The sequence below is a fragment of the Notamacropus eugenii genome, chromosome 1 (genome assembly GCF_028372415.1).
Source record: "Notamacropus eugenii isolate mMacEug1 chromosome 1, mMacEug1.pri_v2, whole genome shotgun sequence".
Taxonomy (NCBI): Eukaryota; Metazoa; Chordata; class Mammalia; order Diprotodontia; family Macropodidae; genus Notamacropus; species Notamacropus eugenii.
Genome location: NC_092872.1, coordinates 221,525,756 through 221,551,609, shown reverse-complemented (window position 1 = coordinate 221,551,609; position 25,854 = coordinate 221,525,756). Strand labels below are relative to the sequence as shown.

The 25,854-nt window shown below is 37.4% G+C and overlaps 1 protein-coding gene across 12 annotated transcripts in view; it reads left to right on the top strand.

Annotated features, from left to right (window-relative positions):
* The window catches only part of MYO9A (myosin IXA), a 342,794-nt gene that overhangs the window by 193,138 nt on the left and 123,802 nt on the right, over positions 1–25,854 (top strand). For all 12 annotated transcript variants that reach the window (XM_072627891.1, XM_072627917.1, XM_072627911.1 and 9 more), the window contains one exon: positions 16,040–16,161. In XM_072627891.1, coding sequence (XP_072483992.1) covers positions 16,040–16,161 — 122 coding nt within the window. The remainder of the gene's footprint in view (positions 1–16,039; positions 16,162–25,854) is intronic.

Sequence of the window (25,854 nt, the reverse complement as noted above, 5' to 3'; positions counted from 1 at the left end):
GTTACTATAAGGACAACACCATTCCTCCCAGTCCCTCAGGCTCACAACCTAGAAGTCATCCAGGACTCCTCTGTTGTATCTCACCCTCCATATTCACGTTGCCACAGCCTATCAATTTCACCTTTGCAACATTTCTTGAATGTTCCACTTTCTCTCCTGCCACCATTCTAGTTCGGGCCTCATCACTTCATCCCTGTTGATGGGTCTGCCTGACTCAAGTCTCTTCCCTCTGCAACCCATCCTTCGAGATTCAACTACTAAAATGATTTTTATGAAGTATAAGACTTATCCTGTCACCTCCAGACTTAATAAACTCCAGTGACTCTCTGTTGCTTCTAGGAGCAAATACAAAATGCTGTTTGATATTCAAAGCCTTTCATATCCTAGTCGCCTCTTAACTTTCCAGTCTTCTTGCACCTTACTCTCCAACATGTGTTCCTCAGTCTAGTGACATTGGCCTCCTGGCTTTTCTATGAATAAGACACTCCATCTCTTGACTCTGGGCATTTTATCTGGCTGTATCCCATGTCTGGAACACTGTCCTTTCTGGCTTTCTTTAAGTCCTAACTAAAATTCTGCCTTCTATATGAAACCTTCCAGTGCCTTTCCTCAATTATTTATCCTGTATATAGTTTATTTTATATGTTTGCATAAAATGTTGTCTTCTCCATAAAATGGTAAGTTCCTTGAGGGCAGGGATTGTCTTTCACCTTTTTTTGTACCCCATGCACCTAGCACAATGCCTGGCATATAGGTGGGAGCTTAGTAAAGCCTTATTGATTAATTGGTTGATTGATTGATTGAAGAACTCATGACTTATCATTGCATGATTGTTAAATATTACTGAATAGTACTAGTCTTTATCTAGTCGTAAGAAAAAAATCTTTTTTCTTAAGGATTCCTAATTAACCTATATAGCAACACTTTTCCACAACAACATACAACCTTGAAGAACTGAGCCCCGGTAAATTTTAAAAATCACACAGGCCCAGTGCATGTGCCCTTAAAAATAGAAGTGATAAAGGTACTGTGTGGACGTTTCCATTTCATATTCCTTCAGTCTCTTTTTGTTCCCTGGCTGAATTTTAATAATCTAGACCATTTACAAATAAATGAGTTGACCTAGCCAAAAAAAGAAAAAATAGATGATGCCTCAGCCCTTCATCCCAGTAGTACTAGTAATAGGAACCCATTTAGCTAGTGTTGTGTATCTGGGGAAAGTGTCTTGACTTATTTAAGCTACTCCCTTTAAAAAAAATGCTTTTGTTAGGAAAATAGCTGTCTTGGGCACTAGTATACAGTTGAATAGTCTGCAAGGGAAGAGAAATGATTACCATCTATGACTTCACTTAGAAAAATGTGATTCTGGCTCTATTTACAATTTGCCGCTTGCCAAAGTTACTGTGGTCCTGAGCCAAGGCAACCAAGCACAGCTCAGTGATGTGTTTTTCATGTTCATCTAGAACAACAGTTTGTACTTCAAATAAGTTTTTCACTTAGGTTTAATAATATGAAAAGCATTCTGATCTTTTTACTGTTCTCAGCTATAAAATCTACAAGCTGGAATGAAAAGGAGAAAGGACATGACCAAATAAATAATTTCAAATTTTCATGATTTTTAAATTGAAAATTACAGAACCCTGAGCTGAGCAGACAAGTTCATTATGATACTTCATTGAGAGTTGACATTTTCAATTCCCTTCTTAATGTTCCTTAAGTTATCTAATAATAATTTATTAAGTGGAAGAAATTTTAACTTGGTGCTTAAGGGTTAAGGTACACTATCAACAAGACTGTGAAATCAGTATTATATAAATAAAATAAATTAGCAGCTCTATTATTAAAATTTCTTGAGACTTTCCATTTTTCGTTAACTGTATTTTTGCTGAAAGAACTGTCCAACCTTTTATAGATAACCAGAATATTTTAAAGTTTCTGGTACATCAGTTCACATCAACAGACATTACACAACTACATGCAAAGAGCACTTGGGGGTATGAAGAAAAAAGCAAAATCATTTCTCTCCTAAAGGAGTTTATTGTCTTTTGAGAATGTGCATGACTAAAAGCAAGAAGATACAAATTAACCCAAAGAGCAAGAGAATATCAACAACAGGGAAGGATTTTCAATATTAGAGGCAAGACAGAAGGACATTCTGTTCGTGGGGGCCACTTGTACAAAGGTATGGAGTCAGAAGATAGAATTTTCTATGCTGGAAACAGCTAGCCTGGCAAGTTAGTTTGGAATGTAAAGTGCGTCAGAGGAATAACGTGAGATAAAACTAAAAAGAGTGGGAGGAACCAGCTTTAAGAGTCTTTAAATATCAGTCAAATGATTTGAGATTTTATCCCAGAGAAACCAAAAGGCTTTTTGGAGAATGGAGAGAGGAAAGCAAATGGAGCCAGTAATGTAGGACAACCAGTAAAGGAGCTAATTTTTTAAAAAGGACCTCTATGTCTTTAGATTCATTCAATTCAGTACACTGCTCAAGTATCTTCAAACATTTAAGTTCAGTCAACCAAGTATTTATGAAACACCTCTGTATGCCAGGCATTGGGGATACATGTAGATGTTGGGAGATATATAAAGACAAATAAGACATGGGCCCTACCCCACAGGTAGGGAAAGATAAAATGTATATGTACACAGTTAAATAATACACATTGCAATGTAAATTTGTAAGAGAAGTAGAAAATTCTGCATAAGATCAGATGAGGTAGAAATTGTTTCTACCTGGAGAGAAAGGCTTTTAGGCAAAGATTTTATGGGAAGTATATATGCTGGGATTTAAAAGATGCATGAAATGTGTAAAGGAAAGATGTGATAGGGGACAGGAGTAAATTGGACTAGTCTGAAAAACTTGGGAAGTGATGAAGTATAGGCTCGTTTGTGGGATAGTTAGTAACACACTTTGGCCGAAGTATAAAGTATGTGAGAGAGTTCTATGAGACAACTGGAAAAGGTAGGTTGGAATTAGTCTGGAAAAAAGCACTGAATGCTAAGATAAGGATTTTATTGCAGGTTTAATCCTCTCCCCTTCCTTGTCCTCAAAGTCTTGACCCTTCTCTTTTTTTTCTCATCTTCAGTCTTTGATTATCCATTGGCTCCTTTCCTGCCTTCTACAAATATGCCCAAATGTCCCATCCTCAAAATCAAGAAAAAAACCCTTTCCTTGATTCCATCATTCTCTCAAAATGTCTTAAATTTTTTGCAGCTAAACTTGTTGCACTTACTTCTGAACCCTTTCTAACCTAACTTTTTATCCCACTCTTCCACTGAAGTTACTTTTTCCAAGGTTGCCATTGGTCCCTTTAATGTTCCTCAGTCTTTAACAATAGATTTATCCTATCATTTTTACTTACGCAATCTCTTGAATCTGGTCTCTCCTCATTCACACAACCATTGCCTCAGGTTGGGCTCTTATCACCTCATACCTGATCCCCTGTCATAGCCTCCTGATTGATCTCTGTCATTCTGTTCTCTCCCCACTTCAGTCTATACTCTGTACAGATACCATACTGATAGTCCTAGAACAAAAATCAAAACACTTCTGTTCCTTCTGTTGTTTCTAAGAGAAAATATAAACTCCTCTGGTAGGCATTTAAAGACTTTGACAATCATTTCCCCACCTACTTTTCTAAACTATAGTGGGCCACATTACATCCTACTTATTCTTCATTCCAAACAGGCCTGCTCACTATTCTCTAACCTAGATAGTCTTCTCCCTCCTCAGTGCATTTGTGCAAGAATGAGAAGAAACTAAACTTCCCCCATGGCTGAAATGTACTCTATCCTCACCTCTGTCTCTTAGAATCCTAGCTTGTCTCTTGGCCCCATGCTGGTACCATGTTTAACATGAAACCTTTCCTGGACATTCCCGTACCCCCCTGCCAGGTGGCTGGTGTTCTCTCTCCTAGAGATAGCTCAGCTGTGCACTGAATAGAGCATAAGGCCTAGAGTCAGGAAGACCTGAGTTTAAATATGGCCAGACGCTAGCTGTGTGACCTGAGCAAGTCCACCTCAGTTTGCTTCAGTTTGCTCACCTGTAAAGTGGGGATAATTACAGCACCTGCCTCTCAGGGTTGCTGTGATGATCAAATGAGATAATTGTAAAGCACTTGGTGCAATGACTGGCACTTGGTGCAGTGACTGGCACGTGGTGCTTCTTCCCTTCTCCAACCCCTTTCCCCCAACCATCACTCCTCTGTATTTCCTTATCTGTGTTATCCCAGTAGATATAAATACCTAGTAGGCAGAAACTGTTTCATTTTTCTTCTTATATTCCCAGTACTTGAGAGTGTTTTGCATACTATTAATACTCAGTAAATATTTCACACAATGAATGGAATACACTCTGCTTATAATCTAGTAGGGGAAATAAGACATATAACAGAAGAACAAATAATAATATAGGTAGAATATGAGATCCAGGTTGAGTGAAATAACCAAAAATTGTTTTTCAGAAAGTGGGAGGTGGTAAGGAAATGCAAATGTAAAATTGATCTTTTTATCAATGATGAGTTGATCTTTCATTCCTGAAAAGAAAGTCATTAGAGTTTATAGTGGTGACATGGTCAAACCTGAGATCATTAGGGAAGGCTCCACAGAAGATAGTAGGGTTTGAGCCAGGCCTTGAAGGATGAGCAGCCCTACATAGGTGGAGAAAATAGCCATGTCACCATAGTCAAAACATTTTACAATCCGCTGTTAGGAACTAAGCTGCTAGGACTTTTGACTTATTGTGCAAACTTCAAACAATTGCTTGAAATAAGAAATTCATAATTCCACATGAGATTTTTCAAAATGCTGACCTTCAAGTCTACTTCTTAAGTGTGGACAGTTTGGTACCCTTATGGTGTATGCAACTTCCTTTACCATTCCCTAAAACACTAAGATAATTTACTACACATTCAAGTCCTGTCTACTTTATTACATCTCTGCATTTAATTTAAGAAAATTTGTGTACTTATGTTTCCTGAAAGTCATTCCCTTAATCAAGGAATCCAGTACCTCCTTTATTGAAAACCAGTTTCTTATGAGGATGCTAAAAAGTGTTCATTACAAGATTAGCCTCTTGGCTCAATTAAGCCATTGGTCAGGTGATTAGTATGACAAGATGATGACTTTGTTAGAGTCTTACCAGGGATTCTCAAATGCAGAGGGAATGGGACACAAGAACTTCTGAGGACTAGACTAAAAATATTGAAATTCTGTCATTTCCCAAACTTTGGTTGGGAAATCATTTTGGAGCAAGGTAGGAAGAAAACGGGTTCAAAATGCTGAGAAAGGATCTAGCCAAGAATATGAACCAGATAGCCAAGCAAAAGTCCCAGAATCAGTGGAATTTAACAGGCCAGCAGAGTCCATGGAGGGTGCAGTTGGCAGAGAAGCACTTTACTCAAGCACTATTATGAATTCTCTTCTTTTAAAACCTGTCCTTACTAGACAGTGCCAGGAAATATCCCAGTCACTTAAAAACAGCAGTTCCTGGTCCCCATTTTCCATTATTTTAATTTAAGCAGATAACTTGTTCTTTTAACCTGTTTATAATCTCCTTTTTCCCTCTGCAGTTTAAAGTACTGGATGGAATGCTGAATTTAGATATTGGATTTAAAGTACTTGGTGGAATTGGATTCAATACCAGTACTACTTCTAATTCTCTCTCTTTTATCTCCTATGTGATCCAGCTCTGAATTTTTACCAGCTCTCCACCATGGCTAGAATTCTTTTCTTCATCTATATTTCCTGGCTTCCTTCAAGTCCCCCATAAAAACCTACTGACTACAAGAAGCCTTTCCCAGTTCCTTTCATTGCTAATGCCTTCCCTCTATTGATTATATCCAGTTTATATATCTGACATTAGTTATTTGCATGTTGTCTTCCTCATTCGACTGTGAGGTCCTTGAGAGAAGGGTTTCTCTCTGTCTCTATCACTGTCTCTCTCTCTCTTCCCACTCTCCTGCTTTCTTTTACATTCAGTGTTTGGTGGTAGTGGTTGCCCTTCATTCTTGAGGAGGACCAAAATGACATCCCTATGCTACACTCATGTTAGAGTGTGTTGAACTGTTGCTCATCAGACCCATATGAGCTTGGAATGCTCTGCCACAAATCAGGCATAAAAAAATCTACCCCATTTGGGGTAAATTGTCTAAATTTGTGTACCTCCTGTTTCTTTTGAGCTACTTCATTTCTACTTTACCCTTAGAGTACAGCACCTTCTCTGATGAGAGCATGCCATGCTGGGCTTCCTGTGATAGTGTCTTCCATGTCACCCAGTAAATTCCAGAATTCTTCAGAGAGACCTTGAGAGTGTCCTTGTATCACTTTTTCTGACTACTGTGTGAGCACTTGCCCTGTGTGAGTTCTCCGTGAAAAAATCTTTTTGGTAAGCATATGTTTGGCATTCAGATAACATGGGCACCCATCAGAGTTAAGCTCTCTGCAGTAGAGTTTGAATGCTTGGCAGTTTAGTTTGAGAAAGGACTTTAGTGTCTGGTATCTTACCCTTCCACGTGATCTTCAGAATCTTCCTAAGACAATTCAAATGTTAAGTGATTCAGTTTCCTGGCATGGCACTGATATACTGTCCAGGTTTCACAAGCATACAACAATGAGGTCAGCACAACAACTCTGTAGACCTTAGTTTGGTTGTCAGTCTAATACTACTCCTCCACACTTTCCTTTGGAGCCTTCTAAACAGTGAGCTAGTTCTGGCAGTGCATGCATCAACCTCATTATCTATGTGTATGTCCCTAGAAAATGTACTATCAAGGTAAGTGAACTTACCCACAGAATTTGAAACTTATACATTTGCTGTAACCAATGGCTCTATGTTTGAATGGTGTGGAGCTGGCTGATGGAGCACCTGTGTTTTCTTGGTGTTACTTGTCAGGCCAAAATTAGAACGAGCAGCACAGAATCGTTTTATATTGTATTGCATCTTAGCTTCAGAGGCTGCATTGAGTGCACAATCATCTGCAAACAAAACATTATGCACCAACACTTCCTCCACTTTGGTTTTGGCTTGTAGCCTTTTCGAGTTGGAAGAATTTACCATCAGTGCAGTAGCAGACCTCAATGCTTATTTGTCCTTCTTGAAGTTGTTTGATAACTTGACTGAAAATATCATGCAAGCACACGGTCTTGTTTCACTCCATTGGTGACTGGGAAGTGCAGGAGCATCATCTATTATGCAGAACCCAGACAAGCATGCCATCATGAAATTGACATAAAATACTGATGAACTTTTCTGGGCAACCACATTTTGACATAATTTTTCCTCTTTACTGACAGTATCAAAGACCTTTCTTTGTCAGATCTACAAATATTGTGTACAGACTTCTGTCCTGCTCTTGGCATTTCTCCTGGAGTTGTCAGGCAGCAAACACTGTATCAACCGTCCCTTGGCTCTTTCTGAAGCCACACTGACTCTCTGGTATATAACCATCTTCCAGGTGAAAGATCAGCCTATTAAGGAGGATTCTGGCAAGAATCTTGCCAGCAATGACTGTGATTGTCACAGGACAATCTGTTTCCTTTACTTTTATAGAGATGGACAATGAAGGCATCCTTGAATTCTTGGGGAATAATCTCCTTTTGCCATATAATCCAGAATATTTAAGTCAGCTTTTAAGTGAGCAATGGACCCACCCAAACACACACACCTTGTAAATTTCAGCTGGAATAGAATCAGCTCCAAGTGCTTTGCCACCTAAAAGGAGCCTAATGGCATTCAAAACCTCTTCTTCAGCTGGAAGTTCACCTAGGGAGGGACTGACTTCAACCTGAAGGAAACAGTTGGTTGCTTCAGCTTTGATTGGTGATGGTCTGTTGAGTGCACTATGGAAGTATTCATTCCATCTCCCTAGGGTCATATCCTTATCACTAATCAATATGAGTCCATCAGCACTTAATTGGTGGGATGGACCATAGGTTTTTGGCCCATAAATATAAAAGTCATAAAAATATTTTGGATCATCATCAAACTAAATTTTATTTGTCTTCTTACTGAGCCAAGAATCCTGCATCTAGACTTTGCTTGCACTTTATTTTTTTTTTAATTAATTTTATTAATTTTCAGTGTTCCTTAGTCACTACCATGTAACTTAGATTAACTTAGTCCCTGGGTTTGTTTTGGCAAGTAAAACCCCCAAATATTTTATAGTGGCTACCCTAGCTTTAAATGGGATTTCTCTTTCTATCTCTTGCTGTTGGGCTTTGTTGCTAATATATAGAAGTGCAGAAGATTTGTATGGGTTTTTTTTGTAACCTACAACTTTGCCAAAGTTATTTATTGTTTCAAGTAGTTTTTTACTTGAATCTCTGGGATTCTCTATTCTGTATTCTTTTGCTAAAATCTTAAAATTTTTGCATCTATATTGGTTAGAGAAATTGGTCTATAATTTTCTTTCTCTGTTTTATCTCCTTCTGATTTAGGTATCAAAACCATATTTGTATCATAAAAAGAATTTGGGAGGACTCCTTCTTCTCCTCCCAAATAGTCTGTATAATATTGGAATTAACTGTTCTTTAAATGTTTGGTAGAATTCACTTGTAAATCCATCTGGCCCTGGAGATTTTTTTCCTAAGGAGTTCATTGATGGCTTCTTCAATTTCTTTTTCTGAGATGGGATTAAGTATTCACCTTCCTCTTCTGTTAATCTGGGCAATTTATATTTTTTTTTAAATACTCATCCATCTTGTTTAGATTGTTGAATTTATGGGCATAAAGTTGGGCAAAGTAATTTCTAATTATTGTTTTAATTTCCTCCTCATTGGAGGTGAGTTCACCCCTTTCACTTTTGATATTGGAAATTTGGTTTTCTTTTTTTTAATCAAGTTCAACAAAGGTTTATCAATTTTATTAGTTTTTTCATAAAACCAACTATTAGTTTTATTAGTTCAATAGTTTTCTTAATTTCAATTTTATTGATCTCTCCTTTGGTTTTCAGTATTTCTAATTTGGTACTTACTTGGGCATTTTCAGTTTGTTGTTCTTCTAGCTTTTACAGCTGCATACCCAAGTCATCGGTCTCCTCTTTCTCAATTTTATTCATGAAGGCATTCAAAGATATAAAACTTGCCCTAAGAACTGCTTTTGCAGTATCCCATAAGCTTTGGTAGGTTGTCTCATTATTATCCTTCTCTTGAATGAAGTTGTTGATTGTTTCTATGATTTGTTGTTTAACCCACTCCTTCTTTAGGATTACATTATTTAGTTTCCAATTAATTTTTGTTTTATCTTTCCATGATCTTTTATTACATATAATTTTTATTAAATCTGAAAGAGATGCATTGACTATCTCTGCTTTTCTGCACTGGATTGTGAGGTTTTTATGCCCTAGAACATAGTCAGTTTTTGTATATGTGACAGGTACCGCTGAGAAAAAAGTATTCCTTTCTATCCCCATTCAGTTTTCTTCAGAGATCTATCATATCTACCTTATCCAGAGTTTTATTCACCTGTTCAACTTCTTTCTTGTTTATTTTAAGGTTATGTTTATCAAGTTCGGGGTGGGGAGGTTGAGGTCCCCTACTAGTATAGTTTTGCTGTCTGTTTCTTCCAGCAATTCCCCCAAGCTCTCCTCTGAGAATGTGGATGCTATACCACTTGGAGCATACATGTTTAGTAATGATATTGCTTCATTGTCTGTTGTGCCTTTTATTTTATTTTATTTTTTGAAAACAATATACCCATCATTTATTCATTGAATAGAGTAGATCCGAAGAGAGAAAAACTCTGACACAACCCTTAAGATTAATAGTTATTGATTCATGATATACAGTTCGACGCTGTCAAAATAATTCTGTGTGTTCTCCATTGTGATTGTTCCAAACCTTTTTCTCTTCAACTTCATCTATGCCCTAATGCCTTATACTTCCTGCAAATGACCTTGCCACCTACTTCACTGAAAAGATCAGAGCCCCCAACTTCCTCCCTTCATTTCTCAAGACTTCTTAGTATTATCACCCACTCTTTCCTTTAGCCTGAAGAAAAGACATCTTTATTCTTTCTCAAATGGCAATTCTTCTGTCTGCACTCTTGATTCATCTTCTCTCGGACCTTGATCCATTCAGTTATCACTTCTCTCATACATTTTTCATTTCTTTTTTTCTGTTGCTTTCTCCCTATCCATCTACCAATATACTTACATCTTCAATCTTTTTAAAAAAAGCAGTCCCTTGCGTCTACTATTCCATCCAACTTCTATTCCATATTTCTTCTCCCGTTGTCTACTATTCTTCTTTATAAATATAAATCTATATCTGCATCTATATCTATATCTACATCTGCATCTATCTGTCTGTCTCCTTGTTTTCTCCATTTGCTTACTATCTGTTTTCTTCTCACTCTCTAATGATATGAATTCCAAGCCCACCATTCAAATGAAACTTCTCTAAAAAGTCAGTAAGAACCTTGTACTCCTCAAGTCCAGAGAATTTTTTCTTCAGTACTCATCCTCTTTGATCTCTCCTATTAGTTATCTCCATCTATGGTGCCTTTTAGCAGGATGTAGTTTCCTTCCTCATCTCTTTTGATTAGATCTGTTTCTGCTTTTGCTTTGTCTGAGATTAGGATTGCTACCCCTGCTTTTTCTTACATCAGCTATATCACAATATATTCTGCTTCAGCCTTTTACCTTTACCCTGTGTGTATCCCCCCGTTTCAAAAGTGTTTCTTGTAAACAACGTGTTGTTGAATTATGGCTTTTAATCCATTCTTCTATTTATCTCTATCTTTACGGGAGAGTTCATTCCACTCACGTTCACAGTTATGATTATAATCTGCATCTTTCTCTCCATCCTCTTTCCCACCATTTGTGGTTTTAGTTCTCCTGTCTCCCTTCCCCTCCTCAATAGAGTTTTCACTTTTGACCACCACCTCCAGCAGTCTTCCCTTCCTTTTTGTAGCCCCTCTCCCTTTTACTCCCCTTTACCCTTACTACTTCTTCCCTCCCTTTTAACTCCCCCTCGCCTTTCTTCCCCCTTCCCCTCCTACTGCCTATAGAGCTAGTTAGATTTATAAACTTAATTAAGTTTATTGTTCCCTCCTTGAACCAAATCAGATGAGAGTACCTCTCAAAGAATGATCCTCTCCCTCCCCTCTTTCCCTCTGCTACAAATATAATTTTGTACTTCTTCCTGTGATGGAATTTGTGATTTTCTGCTTCCTCCTTTTTACATCTCCTGTTATAATCCCTTCGCATGCTTGAATCACATTTTTATCATCACATCATTTACATTATCCCTGTTCCTTCTCTCTATGTATATCCCTTTTATACTTCATAGTAGATATACAATTCTCAAGATTGGTAAGTATCATCTTCCCTAATAGGGAGGTAAACAGTTTGCCCAAATTGAGTAACAAGTTTTTCTTTTCCCCTATTTACCTTTTTATGCATCTCTTGAGACCTGCTTTTCAAGATTGAATTTTCTATTGAGTTCTGGCCTTTTTGTCAGGAAGGTCTAGAAATCTCTTATTTTGTTGAATGTCCATCTCCTTGCCTGAAATGTTATGCTGAACTTTGCTGGGTAATTGATCCTTGGTTGTAGTCCCAGCTCCTTTGCCTTATGGGATATCAGATTCCAGTTCCTCCGATCTTTTAATGTAGAAGCTGCAAGCTCCTGCGTGATCCTGACTGTAGCTCCTTGATATTTGAATGGTTTCTTTCTGGCTGCCTGTAGTATTTTCTCCTTCATTGGATAGTTCTGGAATTTGACCACAATGTTTCTTGGTGTTTTTAGTTTGGTATCCTTTTTGGGAAGTGAATGGTGAATTCTTTTGATGGCTATTTTGCCCTTTGGATCTAGCACTTCTGGGCAGTTTTCCTTGATAATTTCTTGTAAGATAATGTCCAGACTCTTTTTTCATCATGGCTTTCTAGTAGGCCAATAGTTCTTAAATTTTCTCTCCTGGATCTGTTTTCCAGATCAGTTGTTGTTTTTCCAGTTAGATATTTTACATTTTCTTCTTATCTTTTCATTCTTTAGATTTTTGTTTGATTCTTGATGTCTCATGGAGTCATTAGCTTCTACTTGCCCAATTCTAATTTTCTTCAAATTATTTTCTTCAGTTCACTTTTGCATCTCCTTTTCCATCTGTTTAGTTATTCCCTTAAGGATTTATTTTCTCCAATTAGTTTTTATACTTCCTTTTCCTTTTGTCCAATATTCCCAGTTAGGTTTTGTGCTTCCTTTTCCTTTTTAAAGAGCTGTTCTTGTCAGTGGATTTTTTTCATACTTTTTAAATCATTGGCCAGTTTTTCTTCTTTTTCCTTCTTCAGATGTTCCAGGAGAGCTGTTTGTGCATGTGAACAGTTCATAGTCCCTTCTGAAGTTTCAGATGGGAGTACAGTCTCAATACTGATCTCTTTGGTATTCGTGTTTTGGTCCTTTTCCCCACAGAAAGATTCTGTGGTCTTTTTCTTACTCCTTTGCATCTTGCTCATGATGGTGAGGCTTTGTGTGTTGTGGCTACTGGTTCTTTCAGTTAGAAGCTGGAGAACTTGGTATTGAGCTGCCTGGTGTGAAAAAGCTAAGGGCAGGTGCCTATTTTTCTTTTTGTTTTGTGTTTCACAGGATCAGCCTTGGGGCTAGCTTGTTAAGTGTGGGGGAGAGGTGTTCTGGTTGTGGGAGATCTCCTCAGCTGAGCTAGAGCAAAGGGAAGCTCAGTGCTTGGTGATCTCAGCTGCTGTAGTGTCTTCCAGTTTCCCCTGGAGTGCTTAGGCACACCTGGGTCCTGGTGGGAGTTTCCACCCCCCTGGAATTCCTCTCGTTGGGGATTACCTCTGCCACAGTAAGAGGAATATTTCTAGTGATTTTTCTAGCCTCACGTACTACCAGACTGATCCCTTCTGCTGATCACACTGGTCCAGGATTTTTCTGGGAAAAATATTTTATGATTCTTTCGAGATCAATAAAGGAAGGGAGAGAGCATTTACCTATCACTCCACCATTGTGGCTCCCGGAAGTTCCTTGCACTTTATTATTGATGGAATTAACTGCTTCCTTCTTAGGAATAGATGAACTGTCCTGCTGATAAACCCAGTGGAGTTCTTGTATTTCATTTAGCAGCTTCTGAATTTCCCCATTATTTTCGTCAAACCAGTCTTGGTGTTTGTGAGTGTTCTGACCCAGATGGGCAGATGCAGTGCTATACACCAAATCTCTGAAATCTGCCCACTCCATTTTTGCTGCACTGTTACCAACAACTTTCCCTCCAACTTAGCGACAAGCTGTTGCTGCTCAGAGAATGCTGTGTAATCTTTGGCATTAATTCTTCTGGTAGTCATTTTGTCTTGAGGCTACCACTTCTGTTGAAAAAGCTAAATATTCGCTTGGAGAGGATAAGTTATGATCAGTCCAGCCACACATTGCCTTCATTACTCTCATATCCTGTCTCTTCTCTGTACAATCACTTAGTCTGTTAAATGCCAGTGTTTGCTGTGAGGGTATACCCATGAAGTTGTATTGCATTTTGGGTAAACAGAAGATAGTGTTGATGATGAGAAGATCATAAGATGCACAAGTCTTCAGTAGTAAGTGACTGTTGCTGATGCTGTTTCCAGCTTCATTCCCACCAAGGAATCCCTGCTGTGTCTGGTAGTCTGAGCTACTCTAGCATTAAAGTCACCCAGAAATATAAGCTTGTCCTCTTTTGGCCCATTGATGATAAGGGTCTCCAGGTCTTCATAAAATTTTTCTTTGATCTCTTCAGGGTTTGTCATGATGTGGTTTGGCATTTTCCTGTAAGTGACAATTGCATTGTTTTTTTTCCTTCTAGTGCTCCCTGAAAGCCTACTCATTACAAGAAGCCTTTCCCAATCCCTTTTACTGCTATTGCCGTTCCTCTATTGATTGTATATAATTTATATATGACTTGTACATAAGTTATTTGCATGTTATCTCCCTCATTAAGCTGTGAGATCTCTCACTCTTATTTTAAGCAGTTCAAATGATGTTAATGATGAGTGTTTGGTAGTACATTTTGAGATCTGGTCCTGTTAGATCCCCTTTCTTCCCAATTTTTTTTGACCTGTTGTTTCTCTTATGAATTTTGTTATTATTTTTTCTAACTATAAAATGTTCTTTGGGGAATTTCTTTTTTATGGGGGAGTATGTAGTATTGAACAGGTAAACTAATTTAGAAAATATTGTCCTTTTTATTATATTGGCTTAACCTATCCATCAAGGTTTTCTCCAGTTATTTAAGTTTGTCTTTATTTCTACAAAGTGTTATTTAGATTCATTTAATCTCTAGGTAACTCTTGGTAGATATATTCTCATGCAAAGAGTACACAGTATGAAGTAAGGTATAAGAAAACTGAGAAGTTAGATGTAGGAGACCAGGTTATGAAGGGCTTTGAATGCCAAACAAAGGTATATAGTCTCTGATTATAAAGTGGTCATTTGCAGGCAGCTAAGGGGTGTAGTGGATAGAGCATCAGTGCAGGACTCAGGAGGACCTGAGTTCAAATCCCACCTCAGACAATTGACACTCACTAGCTGTGTGATTTTGGACAAGTCACTTAATCCCAATTGCCTCATCCTGGGTCATTTTCAGTCATCTTGATGAATATCTGGTCACTGGATTCGGATGGCTCTGGAAGAGAAGTGAGGCTGGTGACCTGCACAGCCCTCCCTCACTCAAAACAAAGTCAAGTGTACAAGTCATGTCATTCTTTCTCTGATGGCATGGTCTTCTTTGGCAATGAAGGACGAACACACACAGAAGTGGTGCAGTGGATAGAGTGCCCAGCCTGGAGTCAGGAAGACTCATCTCCCTGAATTCAAATCTGGCCTCAGACACTTACTATGTGTGTGACCCTGGGCAAATCACTTAACGCTGTTTGCCTTGGTTTCCTCATCTGTTAAATGAGCTGGAGAAGGAAATGGTAAACCACTACAGTTTCTTTGCTAAAAAAATCCCAAATGGCGTCTTGAAGGGTCAGACGCGACTAAATCAACTGAACAGCAAATGAACCGACTGACAGTAACATCAACTGCCAAGGGGGATAGTGGAAGCAAGGGAGGGAGAAAGAAGTTTAGAGAGAGATAGTAATTGTAAAGAAATACCAATGTGATAGAAGGGAAAACTAGTTTGAAGAGAGTAGGATTTGGGTATGATCAGCTAGAGATTCCTGTTGTCAGTAGGGGACAGGCAGTTTAGAATTGTTTTGTTATTGAAATAGTATATGGGAGACATTACCCAAGATAGTGGAGTAACAGGGAGAAGTGTATGGGCATGTATGGCAGAGAAAATAAATGCTTGTTAATTGCAGAAAAAATTTACAAGTTTCCAACTTCCTCCAATTTAAATATTATTTTCACATTATATGCCTCTGAAAGATTTGCTCTCTGATCATCTCATCTGTAGCTTTAGGTTGCATAGGGGATGAAGTAGACTTGCTTTCAGATTTTCAATACTTAAAAAAAAACCCAAAAACCCACATCCTGGCTTATTGAGATATTGAATGTGTGCTGGGACTCAGCCAGTTAGGGAATTCTCTTAAACCTTAATGCTGTTAGAGTCCTTCTTTGTTTGTCCTTTTCTTGAAATCTCCTAAGCTATTTTATTTGCCATAACACTGATTTATTTGAACTACTTACCTTTCTTGCATCTTTCATCACTAGTGATAATGGTTACTTTATTGGTAATTGACAGTTTTTATGAGCACAACTGTATCTTGGTCTTACAAACAGATTTCGATTCTTTCTTATGCACGTGTGCTTCACTTTCAGTTTTCCATTGTGACTTTTCATATGTACAAAAACAAGTTAGAATTCTTTTTGAAAACTCTTCCATTTATCAGTTTTGTTAGGATAGTTTTTGTCACATCTGTGGCATTAGATTTGGCATGACAGTATTTCTAGGTCCTGCTCAATTAAATAGCTTCTCCTTGGAGTAGCTGCTGCCAGCTCATATCTAGATTTGCACATGGATTTGCTAAAGATTTCTTAGCATACTGAATTCTTCCTGAATAATATCTTTATCTTGTGCAAGGCATTTAAAATTTTTCTTATCATTTTGCTTTTCTAGGAGGAATATAGAACTGAAGGTATCAGCTGGCACAATATAGACTATATTGATAATAGTGGCTGCATAAATCTCATTAGCAAGAAACCAACAGGACTTCTCCACCTGCTCGATGAAGAAAGCAAGTGAGTTTGATATAGGTTGAAATGTTTAGTTGACCACCTGGTTTTACTAAATCCAAACCTCACACGCTGCAGGTAGTCTGCTACTTACATACACTTTCAATTCTGAAATTAGGGGTTGAGATGAGAAGGATTCTCAGACTACATCATTGAGTTCTTTGTCACTGGAGATTAAAAGCATGAAGTTCTTATTTTTTCTGTAGCTTATAGAGTCTTCAGCTTTGTAAATCTGGATTCACTTTTTTTGGGGGAGAGTGGGAGTCGAACTGACCTACATTTGATGTCTTTTGTGTACTCCTCTAATCTTTTAAGACATTATGTATATTTACGATACATTTGTGTCAACCTGAGCATCTCTACAGCATCTGAGAAGTAGTTTGAATGATTTTGACCTATCTACATCCAATAAGTATAGTCTAAAAAAAGAGCTCTGCTTCTATAAAATCAGAAGACTTAAGCTTAGTTTTACTTACTGCATGATCTTAGTCAGATTATTTATCCTCCCTGAGCTTCATCTTCCTTATTTGTAAAATAAGAATGTGATTTTAAATAACCTTAAGGTCCCCTTCCAACTATGAAATCCTATAATCCTCTGGAACCAGATTTAGAAATAGGTTTTAAAAAAAGAGTTATCAACTAATATTTTGCCTTGTCCACAATTGTCACTTTGCTCAGTCTATGAGAAAATTTTGTGAATTCAAGATCACCTATGTATTTATATATCTTAGAGAACTTCCTGACATTTTTGTAAATATATCTTCTCCATTTGCCTGCAGTGTGTCAAAAAGGAGGTTATTGGAAAAAGAACCAGGTGTGCTACTTTTCAGTCATATTTAGATTTGCGCTGGAGATCATTTGTAACTAATATTGTTCATGAAAAAGTATTTTGCTCTGTAAGGAGAAATCTCTTTATTATAAATATTTAGACAGAATTTATATTTCATCATTACTCATTTTGTTTCTAGGTAGTTTTTTAGATTACTTAAAATAGTAGGGCTTAAAATTTGGGAAATAATTTGAAACTCTTTTGTGTCAAAACATTTTCATAATGCCAAGTAAATTCAGTTTTTCTTTGTTTCTGGCAATTATGTATCTACAGCTATATCTATATATCTCTATGTTTATCTCTTATCAAGAATTTGAAACACAATTTCACATTTTTATTAGCTTTTTGTATGTGTGTGTCTGAGATTAATTTACAGAAAGGACAGACCAAATGCCATTCATTCAACTGAGTGGTAAAATTTCAAATTATATGTGAGGAGGCTATAAACTATCACCACCAGGTGTCACAACAACTAATTTTTTTTGTCATAATTTCATATTGCCCTGTTAACAAACCACTATATTATATTCATTTTTATTAGAAGTATGTGTTACTAGAAAATATGGAGAAGCCATGTATCAAGAGAAAGGGACAGTCCAAGAGTTACTTTTGTAGTCATATTTAAATAACTATCTAGAAAAATTTGGAAGCTACCCTAGTATCCAAATAATAAAATAAAATAAAATACTGAGAAGATATTTATCCCATTTGGTAGATTTTCTACAGAAAGTACATAGAAGGACCTGGATAAGGACTACCCAGGATTTGAAGACAGTTGGACAGTCATTTAGAATAATGAAGGGAGAAGTACCCACACAAGATGAGACCATGAAACCAGTGTGAATTATTGTAAATTGGCTAGAAGCTGGTAAAGCCAGGGAAAGAAGTACTGCCAAAAAAGCCAGTGCAGCCTTCCACAAATTGTCCTAAAGCCAACTAGCTCATAAGTGAGGAGTAAAGCCACTATAAGCAAAGTTTATCATGTAACTGGGGCCAAGTCCAGTTGATCACTGCACAAGGAAATAGGGCTTGGCTATATGGTTCTTGCATCACTGGGAGCCACAGGAGATAAGAACAACTCAGTACCTGGGCAACAGTGCCAAGGAAGCCTAAAAAAGTATGGTCTACAACACCGGTTCTCAAAGTATAGCCTTCAGATACTTCTTACCCCTTCCAAGGATCCACAAGATTAAAACTGTTTTCATAATAATAAGATGTTTCCATTTCCAATAGTAAATGTTGATAGGAGTTTTTAAGGGTGTAGTGCTCATGAGACCAAAAAGTTTGAGAACCATTGATCTTTTAAATATCACTGGCATCTGTCTCATCAAGGATGTAGCCAACTACCAATTGGGAATTGTTCAGGAAGAAAGCCAGAAATAGCAGTTGGCCATCAGATAATTGAGGAGAAGCCAGGAATCAAGGCAAAGAGTGAGATCTAATTCCAACCACCCCATTGTATTAGCAGTAGCGTTAGAATCCAGCACCAAATAAGACCTCATCAGTTCATTCTAGAGTACCAAAGGGACTGACCTCAGCACAAAATCCCAATCCAAAAACTAAGGCTACAAATATGAATAAATAAAAGACAACAAACTGAATAAAGTGATCTAATATTCTAATAAAAATATTCCAAGAGAAAAAGAGTAATGATCATAAGAGTAAGACCATAGCAATATGTGCAGATCAGTATCATATTTAAATAAATCATTCTTTAGCTATTTGAATTACAAGCTTTTTTCCCCTCATTTTTCTTCTAACATTATACTAATTCTGACTTTTGCTCTAGTAAGTAGGTGCTCTTACTGTACTTAGATGATTAAGAGGTAATTCCTGCATCAAAACAAGTCTTTTCCTGTTTGTCATTATACAGTAAGTTTCACTTAGGTTATTTGGTACTCACCATGCCCAGCCTTGTTCATTCCTTGTTGTCTCTCTCATCCTTTCCATTATAAATCTCCTTATCTTCACATTTTCCACTTTTTACAATGAAGTAGCTCTGTATCAAATTGTAGGTTTAGATTAGAGTGTCCTTTTTAGTTCTTAACACAAATTAATACAGTATTATTTTTAATGATGATCTGTTTCTAAATATCATGAACACTGTAATATTAGATGACCAAATATTCCGTAAAATGATTATCTTGTTTTTTGGGAGTATATAATAAAAGCAGCTCCTCTGCTTCCTTTCTTTGCCTTCCCAAGGAGTGTCTGTGAGCCATATTTCTATTTAGGTGTACCTTTGTCCTTCTGGTTTCTTTCGTAACAAGAATATAAAGATTGATGTATCCATTCCTGCAGTAGTTAGTTTCAGTACTTAATTCTTGAACAGTAACCTCACATTTAGAGTAATAACAGTAACTGAAAGTCTATAGAAAGTATAAAAACAGTGATTCTTTACACGCTTTGGTACACAGGGTTAAAGGTGATTTGGTGTTTTACTTTGTTTTATGAATTGCCATTACGAATGAATTCAGCTCCAAATAACTACCCTTTGAGTAGTATAATGAGTCTTTCTGTACTTTGTTCCTTGGAAAATAGACTATGTACATACAATTGCCAGGACAGAACATAAAGCATTTTCATCATAATAAATCCTGCCAAGGGTTTACCTTTGATAAAGCAGAGTCAGCTCTATATGAAAATGAGGCATTGGAGTAGGACTTAGTGGAGGACTTCTGTGAAGAAGTTGGGAGCTATGTTGCATCTCAAAGGAAGAGAATCTTTATCCTAAGAGCTAGGATCTTTGTGTTCATTGAAAACTAAGGTTTTAAATAAATTTGCGCCAATGGTTTCTCTGTCTTATTTTTAACCAGTACCAAATTATTTTGAGAACTTGTAGTATGGTTTGAGGTCTAACATTGCTAGGTCCCCACTTCATATCCACTTTTCACTGTTTTCATCACGGTTCTTGACCTTTTTACCCTCCATGTGAATTAAATTTTTTTTTCTAATCCTATAAGCTGATCCTTGGGTAGTTTAGTACAACATTCAATAAGTAAATTAATTTGTCATTTTTATTATATTGTCACTTTTGTTATATTAATAAATGCTTCCTATGAACAAAGAGTATTTTTTCATCCATTTATGTCTATTTTCATAAACAGTGCTTTATAGTTGTATAATATGTGTATCTTGGTAGGTAGACTCCCAAATATTTTATATATTTTGTAGCTATTTTAAAGGGAATTTATCTTTCTAACTTTTCCTGCGAGGTTTTTATTGGTATTATATAAAATGCTAATGAATTGAGTGGATTAATTTTCTATCCTGTAAGTTTGCTGGTTATTAATTCAATTCATTTGACTCATTAAAGAGAAACATTTAGAAATAAATAAGAAAATAAACATTTATAAAGCTCCTAGTGTGTTCTAGACACTATGCTAAGTGATGGGGATACAAATAAGAAAAAGAAAGACAGTCTTTGCCTTCAAGAACTTGTAGCCTAACTGGAGAAGACATTACACAAAAGGAAGCTGAAAAAGACAGGTTCTAATTAGGGCTACCCTGCTGGGATCATGAAACCAATAAGAGCCCCTCATGGAAAATGAAGCCTTGTCTGGAAATTTCTGATCCCTCCATAAAGGAAGGAAGATTATTGTTCCATCCTCCCCTGAGAAGGAAGAGATGACTCAGAGTGCTGAGATAGTGCTGAGTGTCAAAGGTGAGCCAATGGCTTGATTGGTGAGATTCAGAGATGTGAAAGGTGAAGTACACCATCCTATCATCCACAAAAAATGATGATTTTATTTATCATTTACCTTTGCTTATTTCCTCAGTTTCTTTTTCTTGTTTTATTACTATAGATAGTGTTTCTGATGCTTTGTCAAATATTTGACAACTGCTGGAAAAAGTGCTTGGCAATATAGCTGAAATTAATTTAGACCAACACCTGACCCCTTATCCCAAGATAAGCTGCAAATGGACAAGTGACCTAGATATAGAAGGTTGCATCATAAACAAATCTTAAAAATATGTGGAAAGTTACATGCTAGATCTATGGATAGAAAAAAGTGCATAACCAGACAAGGGGTAGAGAGGACCACAGGAAATCACATGGAAAATTTTGTTTACATAAAATTAAAAAGATTTTGCATAAGTAAACCCAGTAAAGCTAAGATTAAAAGGGAGACATTTAACTAGGGGAAAAAAATCTTTGCAGCCATTTTCTTTCATAACGATCTCATTTCCAGATTATATAAGGAATTGTTTCAAATATGTATGTTGTTGGGGTGTAAGCTCAGTTCTCATGTGAATGGTTTCGGGCAGGTAAAAATGAGGGCTTCTTGATTGCAAGCTCTCATGAGGCCCCCCAGGGAACAACTGGGAATTGAGGAGTGAGACTTGAGCTTTCTTGTTTCTCCACCTCTTCTCAGTGGAAACTTGCTGGGGAGAGCATCCCACCCTTGAGATTGCTCTGTGGTCTGAGCACACCTTTTTGTTGATTAGCTAGGTGCTGAGGGCATGCACGGTATCCATGTGCGGACTATGCTGCTGGGAGAGCTTAAGTGGGGGCAGGAAAGCCTGAGGAGGGTCCCCTCCGGGGGTCCCTCCCCTCTTCACCCCAGTCCTCTCGCTGTGTGATCCTTACTCCTTGAGGAGGAGGAGGGTTCCTTTCTCCTGGGGAAGAACTCGCCTGCATATGGACATGTAACCAAGACCCTGAATAAAGCCTAACCCTTGTTTGACTCTGGAAGTCTCTTCTCTCGATACGTTTATCTGGCTAGCCACCAAAGACCGGGACTAAGGTAAGAAGACTTGGGCAGCCCTTGGCAATTAGGCCAGGACAGTATGTATAATAGTTATTCCACATTTGATAAATGATCTAAGGATATCAACAATTCTTAAGGGCTATCTTGAGCCATATGAAAAAATGTTCCAGATATGGGGGTGGTGCCAGGAAGGTGGAGTAAAAGAAGGACTTGCTTGAGCTGTCCCGCAGACCCCTCCAAATATCTGTAAAAAATGACTAAACAAATTCTAGAGAAGCAGAACCCTCAAAATGACAGAGTGAAATAAATTTCCCAGCCCAAGACAACCTAGAAGGTCAACAGAAAAGGTCTGTTGCACCAGTTTGAGAGAGGAGCACAGTCCAGCACAAACCGCTCCAGCACAGACTGGGCCCTCCAGCATACTTGGAGCAGGCCTTAGGGGACTGACTCACTGGCAGCTGTGGCAATTTCCAGACTTCTCAATGCACAAATGCCAAAAACAACTTAGAAGGTCAATGGAAAAGGTCTGTCAGACCTGGTGGAGAAAGGAACGGCACCTGGCCCCAGTACCAGAGGCGGTGATGGAAGCAGCAGTGGCTGCTTCTGGAGTTCTTGGCCCATAGATGGTGGAGGAATCAAGTGGCTAATCAGAGGGGGATTGCAGGGATCCCTTTGCTGGCACTGAGGCAGAATTCTCTTGTTTTGTCTGTGCTTGGGTCTGGGTTGCAGTCCTGGGTGGTCGTCATGGAGTGAGGAGGAGGGCAGGTGTAATATGGAGCTTGTGGTGATGGTGGAGAGGGAATCTTCCTCACAGTTCCAAGACAGAAAAGAGTACTTGCAGTTTATTCACAGGCCAGGAGAGAGGTAAACAACTCTCCTTTGATTGTACCACCTTGGGAAAATTGAAAATTCGTAGGTCCCTAGAAGTACCTCTGAAAACAGCTGCACAAAAGCCCAGAAGCTTGGGACAGTACATCCTCTGCACTGGATGCAGAGTCTTACCTTAAGAAAGAGTTAAAAAGTCAAGTAATTGGTTGGGAAAATGGGTAAATAGAAAAAAACTTAGACTATAGACTCTTACTTTAGTGACAAAGAAGATTAAAATATACAACCAGAAGATAACAAAGTCAAAACTCCTACATCCAAATCTACAAGAAAAATAGAATTGGTTACAGGCCATGGAAGAGTTCACAAAGGATTTTGAAAATCAAATAAGAGAAGTAGAAGAAGAATTGGGAAGAGAAAGAAGAGTGATACAAGAAAATCATGAAAAACAAGTCAGCAGTTTGCTAAAGGAAACCCCCCAAAACACTGAATAAAATAACATCTTTAAAAATAGACTAACCCAAATGGCAAAAGAGGCCCAAAAAGCCGCAGAGGAGAAGAATGCCTTAAAAAGCAGAATTGATCAAATGGAAAAGGAAGTCCAAAAGCTCACTGAATAAAATAATTCCTTCAAAATTAGAATGGAACAAATGGAAGCTAAGGACTCTGAGAAATTAAGAAATTGTAAAACAAAATCAAAACAAGGAAAAATAGAAGACAATGTGAAATATCTCATTGGAAAGACAGGAACTGGCTTCGAATAAAATAAATCCAGGAGAGATCATTTTAAAAATATTGGACTACCTGAAGGCCACGATCAAAAAAAGAGCCTAGGCATCATCTTTCAAGATATTATCAAGAAAATTGCCCTGATATTCTAGTACCAGAGGGTAAAATAGAAATGGAAATAATTCATGGATCACTTCTTGAAAGATCCCAAAAGGAAAACTCCTAGGAATATTATAGCCAAATTCTAGAACTCTCAGACAAAGCAGAAAATATTGCAAGCATCCAGAGGGAAACAATTCAAGTATTGTGGAACCATATCAGGATTATGCACTATTTAGCAGCTAAATTAAAGGATTGGAGGACTTGGAATATGATATTCTGAAGGCCAAAGGAGCTAGAATTACAACCAACAATCACCTACCCAGCAAAACTGAGTATAATCCTTCAGGGGGAAAAATGAATATTCAGTGAAATAGAGGACTTTCAAGCCTTCTTGATGAAAAGACCAGAGCTAAATATAAAATTAAAAATTCAGGTACAAGACTCAAGAGAAGCATGAAAAGGTAAACATGAATGAGAAATCATAAGGGACTTATTAAAATTGAACTATTTATATTCCTATATGGAAAGATGATATTTGTAACTTATAACACCTTTTTCAGCATTAGGGTTTTTGGACGGATACATATGTATAGAGAAGACACAGGGTGAGTTGAATATGAAGTGATGATATCTAAAAAATTAAGGGGTGAGAGAGGAATGTACTGGGAGAAGGCGAAAAGGGAGAGATAGAATGGGGTAAATTATTTCACATGAAAGAGACAAGAAAAAAATTTTCACAGTGGATGAAAAGGGGGAAGTGAGGGGGAATGAGTGAACCTTACTCTCATCAGATTTGGCTTAAGGAGGAAATAACATATACACCCAGTTGGGTATGGAAATTTATCTTACCCTGCAGTAAAGGAGGAGAGAAGGAGATAAGAGAGGGGAAGATGATAGAAGGGAGGACAGATTGAGGGAGGGATAATCAGAAGCAAATATTTTTGAAGAGGGACAAGAGAATAAATGGGAGGGTAGAATAGGATCTAGGGAAATATATTTAGGCTTTTACAACATGATTATTATGTAAGTGTTTTGCATGACTGTGCATATATAATATATATCAATTTGCCTTCTCAATGAGGATAGATGAGGATGGAAGAAGGGAGAGAATTTGGAACTCAGAGTTTAAAAGTAAATGTTAAAAATTATTTTTATATACAGTTGGGAAATAAAATATACAGGCAGTGGGGTATAGAAATCTATCTTGCCTTACAGGAAAAAAGAATAGAAGGGGGAAGGCAGATTGGGGGAAGTGGTAATGAAAATGCATGCTGTCTTGGGGTAGGTGGAGGGTAGAGATAGGGAGAAAATTTGGAACTCAAAATCTTGTGGAAGTGAATGTTGAAAACTAAAAATAATTAATTTTTAAAAAAGAAAAAAAAGTGTTCCAAATAACTACAAATTAGAAAAGAAGAATTTATCCCCTCTGTGGGGAGAAAAAGGCACATTAATGCACTGTTCATGGACCTGTGAATGGATATATCCATTCTGGAAAAAAATTTGGAATTACACACAAATACTTGTAAACTGCTCTGCTCTTTGACTCAATTATTCCACTGGTATACCTACTCCCAAAAGGGATCAAAGAATGAGACAGAGAAGGGCTTATATGAACTCATGCAGAATGAAGTGGGAGAACCAGAAGAACAATTTGCACTGTAGCAATAGTGTTATAAAAACAGGTTTGAAGAGTTCTACAAAATGAGAAAGAATGAAGTAAGTCAAACCGGAAGAACAATTCATACAATAATACTGTAAAATAACTTTGAAATCTGTAAGAGTTATGATCAATATAGTCATCATCCATGATTCCAAAAGACCAGTGATGAAAAATGCTGTCAACCTCCTTGAGAAGTAATGAACTTAAGGTACAGAGTGAGACAGATATTTTCATGTATAGCTCATTTAATGAGGGAATTTGTTTTCTTTGACTATAAATCTTTGTTACAAGGTATTTATTTTTGTTTTCTGTTTGTTTTTTTCAGTAGGGTGGGGAGCTAGGAGGGAGAGAAAATAGATTTCCATTAATTAAAAAAAAAGAGGGAGAGTGGTGCAATATTGTATGCACATGCATAGGATGCCATTGTATTGTTTTGCTTAATTTTTTTACCCTGTTACAAGAGACCTCTCATAAGAAGAGTATGTAACCTGTAAACAGTTGTAATATGGACACAAAACATACTAAAACTTGAGAAGCAAGTATAGGAGTTCTGTGAGGCAGGGGTAAAGAGGAAGTATATTTCAAGCATGGGGGGAAAGCACTGAGACAAGAAATGGAGTGAAGAAAAACAGAGAAAAGACCAGTTTGGCTGATTTTCATAATGTGGGAAGATGAATTATGTCAAGTGAGTCCAGAAAGGTGAATTGGGACCAGGTTGTGTAGGACTTTAGAAGCCAAACAGATGAATTTAGATTTTGTTCTGGAGATAATACAAGGCCCCTTGAGTTAGTTGATTAGGAACTTTCCTAATGAGAAGTAACAGTCAGACAAATAGCAGGAAA